This window comes from Triticum urartu, chromosome 3A (genome assembly GCF_056163025.1).
Source record: "Triticum urartu cultivar PI428250 chromosome 3A, HENAU_Tu73, whole genome shotgun sequence".
NCBI classification, from domain to species: Eukaryota; Viridiplantae; Streptophyta; class Magnoliopsida; order Poales; family Poaceae; genus Triticum; species Triticum urartu.
Genome location: NC_141875.1, coordinates 732746932 through 732749852, shown reverse-complemented (window position 1 = coordinate 732749852; position 2921 = coordinate 732746932). Strand labels below are relative to the sequence as shown.

Sequence of the window (2921 nt, the reverse complement as noted above, 5' to 3'; positions counted from 1 at the left end):
AACGTGTGCTGAACTCGAAGGTGCCGTGCGTTCGGTACTTGATCGGTCGGATCGTGAAGACGTACGACTACATCAACCGCGTTGTGCTAATGTTTCCGCTTTCGGTCTACGAGGGTACGTGGACAACACTCTCCCCTCTTGTTGCTATGCATCACCATGATCTTGCGTGTGCGTAGGAAATTTTTTGAAATTACTACGTTCCGCAACACTAGGTAATATTGTTGTTCCACCATTGGTGCCAAATAAGATTCCTTCGAAACGAGACACTTATACTGAAGGAAATACTTTTAAAATATATTGTGCCTCCTTTACATCAAAGGAAGGTGTTGCATTCAACAAATCAAAGAGGTATATTAGGCTCCATGCCCTCCTCACATAATATCCAAGGAAGTCAAAAGCCGAACATTTTATCCGGGGATCCAAGTATTGGTGAGATGCCCATTGAGCTAATTCCTTAAGATGAAGTGGAGCCTTGGTTTAGAACTCCATGTAATACGAGGCTTATGCCATCTAGGGCAGCATGAAAGTATTATCATCTGTCTACGGTTTCATATTGTTGGAGAGCTTAATTAAGGAAACATAGGTTTTGTAAAGGAAACCACGTGTGCCAATAAACACGTAGATATCCTATTTTAGTGGGAGTCCTTTTTGTAGAAGATAGGAATAAATAATGGGATCGTTGTGATCCGTAGTAGTCAAGTTTATACTATATGTTTTCTTTTAGTCGGCAACCCAGGTCGCCTTGTATAACGGGGAGGCTTCAGCCATTGTGAGGAGGTTTTTAGTTGGTCCAGAAAAATATTCAGAAAAGTCATCTTATATCTTATGATTGGTGCATATCTGTGTTCCATGATTTGGTTCGATGATTGCATGTGTTCATGCGACTTGATTCCCGGGACACTAACTTTGCTTCTATTCTTGATCAACAAGGGTCGTCCCGATCTTTGTGTTTTACTGGTTGTTAGGGTGCTCTTTTCTTTTCTGGCTCTTTTGGGTGTGTTAGGATGTGCTTGTATGGGTCAAGGATTTTGTATTACTTTGTGATTCAAATACAAGTATACTTTCTAAAAAAAAAGTACATATATACCGCTTATAGTAATATTCAATGCAGGGAAAAGAACTTCGTTATGGTATGTGCTTACTTGCCGTGATACGATTCGTGCGTGAATTAACTACCCAGCAAACAGATCAAATATCGTACGATCTTATAAGGTTAAAACAGAAAAATAATAAGTTAAAAAAAAACAGAAAAAGAATCACGATCTCCCTCTGCCTGTACGCAGATGGCCGCCGCCAGTGTCATGCAGAAAACGAGACGCGTGGACGACACGGGCACAGCCATGGCGACGACGGCGACGGTACCGCAGCAGTGCTGGTCGCACACGCTCCCTGACGACCTCCTGGCCGTCGTCTACCGCATGGTCGCCTCCCCACTCGGCCGTGCACGCTTCGCCGCCGTCTGCCGGTCCTGGCGCGCCATCGCGCGCACGGCGCCTCCCGTGCCAGTGCTCCCGTGGCTTCTCCTATCAAAGTACGACGGCAATATAACGAAGTCGGCTTACTGCCCTGAGGACGGCACTGTCGTAAGGGTGCCGAGAAAGCCCGTGGTGAGTTGGATCATCGGCGGCCATGACGGCGGCTGGCTTGTCTACTACCTCCTGGCTCTAAGGATCGTGAACCTCTTCTCCGGCGTCGAGGTGACGCTGGCCGAGAAGCAGAGGCAGGTTGTCCGTGCAACCCATGTCCATCTTTTGAAAATTGTATTCTCCCAGGCGCCAACCTCGGGTGACTGTATCCTCGCCGCCATGACACTCAGCTGTGGCGTTGCCCTCTGTAGACTTGGTTGCACCGAGGGTGGATGGACGATACAAGGATCTCCATCGGGAAACCTTGCCGACATCACCTTCTGCAACCGCGATCTCTATGCCCTACACTATCAAGGGGAACTCGTCAAGTTTGAGATCGGCGTGAACAAGGACGGTGCGCCCATGATCACTGCTGCCCGTCCGTTGGTGGGCAACCATCCTAGCAGTGTAGACTATGTCAAAGATTACCACATATTCGATATGAACGGAAAGCTTGCTCTGGCCTTCAAGACCACATGGTCTATAAGCTTGGAGCCTTTCTTCAAGGTGTTCCAGCTTGTTGACATCCATGATGACGGATCCAAGGCACATTACAAGCACAAGTGGCTAGAGGTGACAAGTTTGGATGACTACGCCTTATTTTTAGGGAAGACATTCTCTAAGGTGGTGCACGTGCCAGCGGACACACATTGCAACATAAAGAGAAACTGCATATACTACACCCGTCATGGTTCCTTAGATAAACACGGTGTCGTCCCCAGAAACGCCTTATTCTTTGGCAACCTGGAATGACAGCGAGCACCAGATATACTACATGGAAGATGACATGAAGAAAGGTGATGACCAGAAGAGGATCAGGTCGATACAATACTTCATGAAGGGTAGTACCAGTACAAATGGTGGCATGTGGATTGTGCCACCGGACTCTCTGGTCTGGACTCTCTGGCTTTAGTGTACTAGATGCTAACCAAACACTGCAGGTAGGCGAAATTACCTAGCACCAATGCTAGGTGATGTGTGGGTAGGTGCTAAGGAAAAAAAAAACCTTGCCACCCAATCGTAAGCTAAATACATTACTTGTGGTTACGTATAACATTTTTACTTATCTGAAAAAAATGAGAAGTACTCCCCCAAATCTCCTCGCCGATGTCCAACGGGCGCCATGCAACCAATAGTACTGCCGCCATGACAACACGGGAAAAAATCCTATGAGACCAGGTCTCACAGGCAAGGATGTGAGACCCAATTGGATGAGTGACACGTGGCCGACCCAATCTCAAAGCAATCCAATCCTACATGCCGTTTATTCTCAATTCCAATAGTTGATTCCCGATT

General features: G+C 47.0%; 1 protein-coding gene across 1 annotated transcript; it reads left to right on the top strand.

Moving 5' to 3' along the window:
* Nucleotides 1-1283: 1283 nt before the first annotated feature.
* On the top strand, nucleotides 1284-2378 carry LOC147982375 (uncharacterized). Its single transcript, XM_087516288.1, has one exon. It carries the CDS (start codon nucleotides 1284-1286, stop codon nucleotides 2376-2378), a length of 1095 nt encoding a protein of 364 aa, XP_087372414.1.
* Nucleotides 2379-2921: the final 543 nt, after the last annotated feature.

Bases quoted from the DNA above. Each gene is read 5' to 3' on its own strand.
- LOC147982375 (XM_087516288.1), top strand. From the start codon at position 1,284: ATGGCCGCCGCCAGTGTCATGCAGAAAACGAGACGCGTGGACGACACG.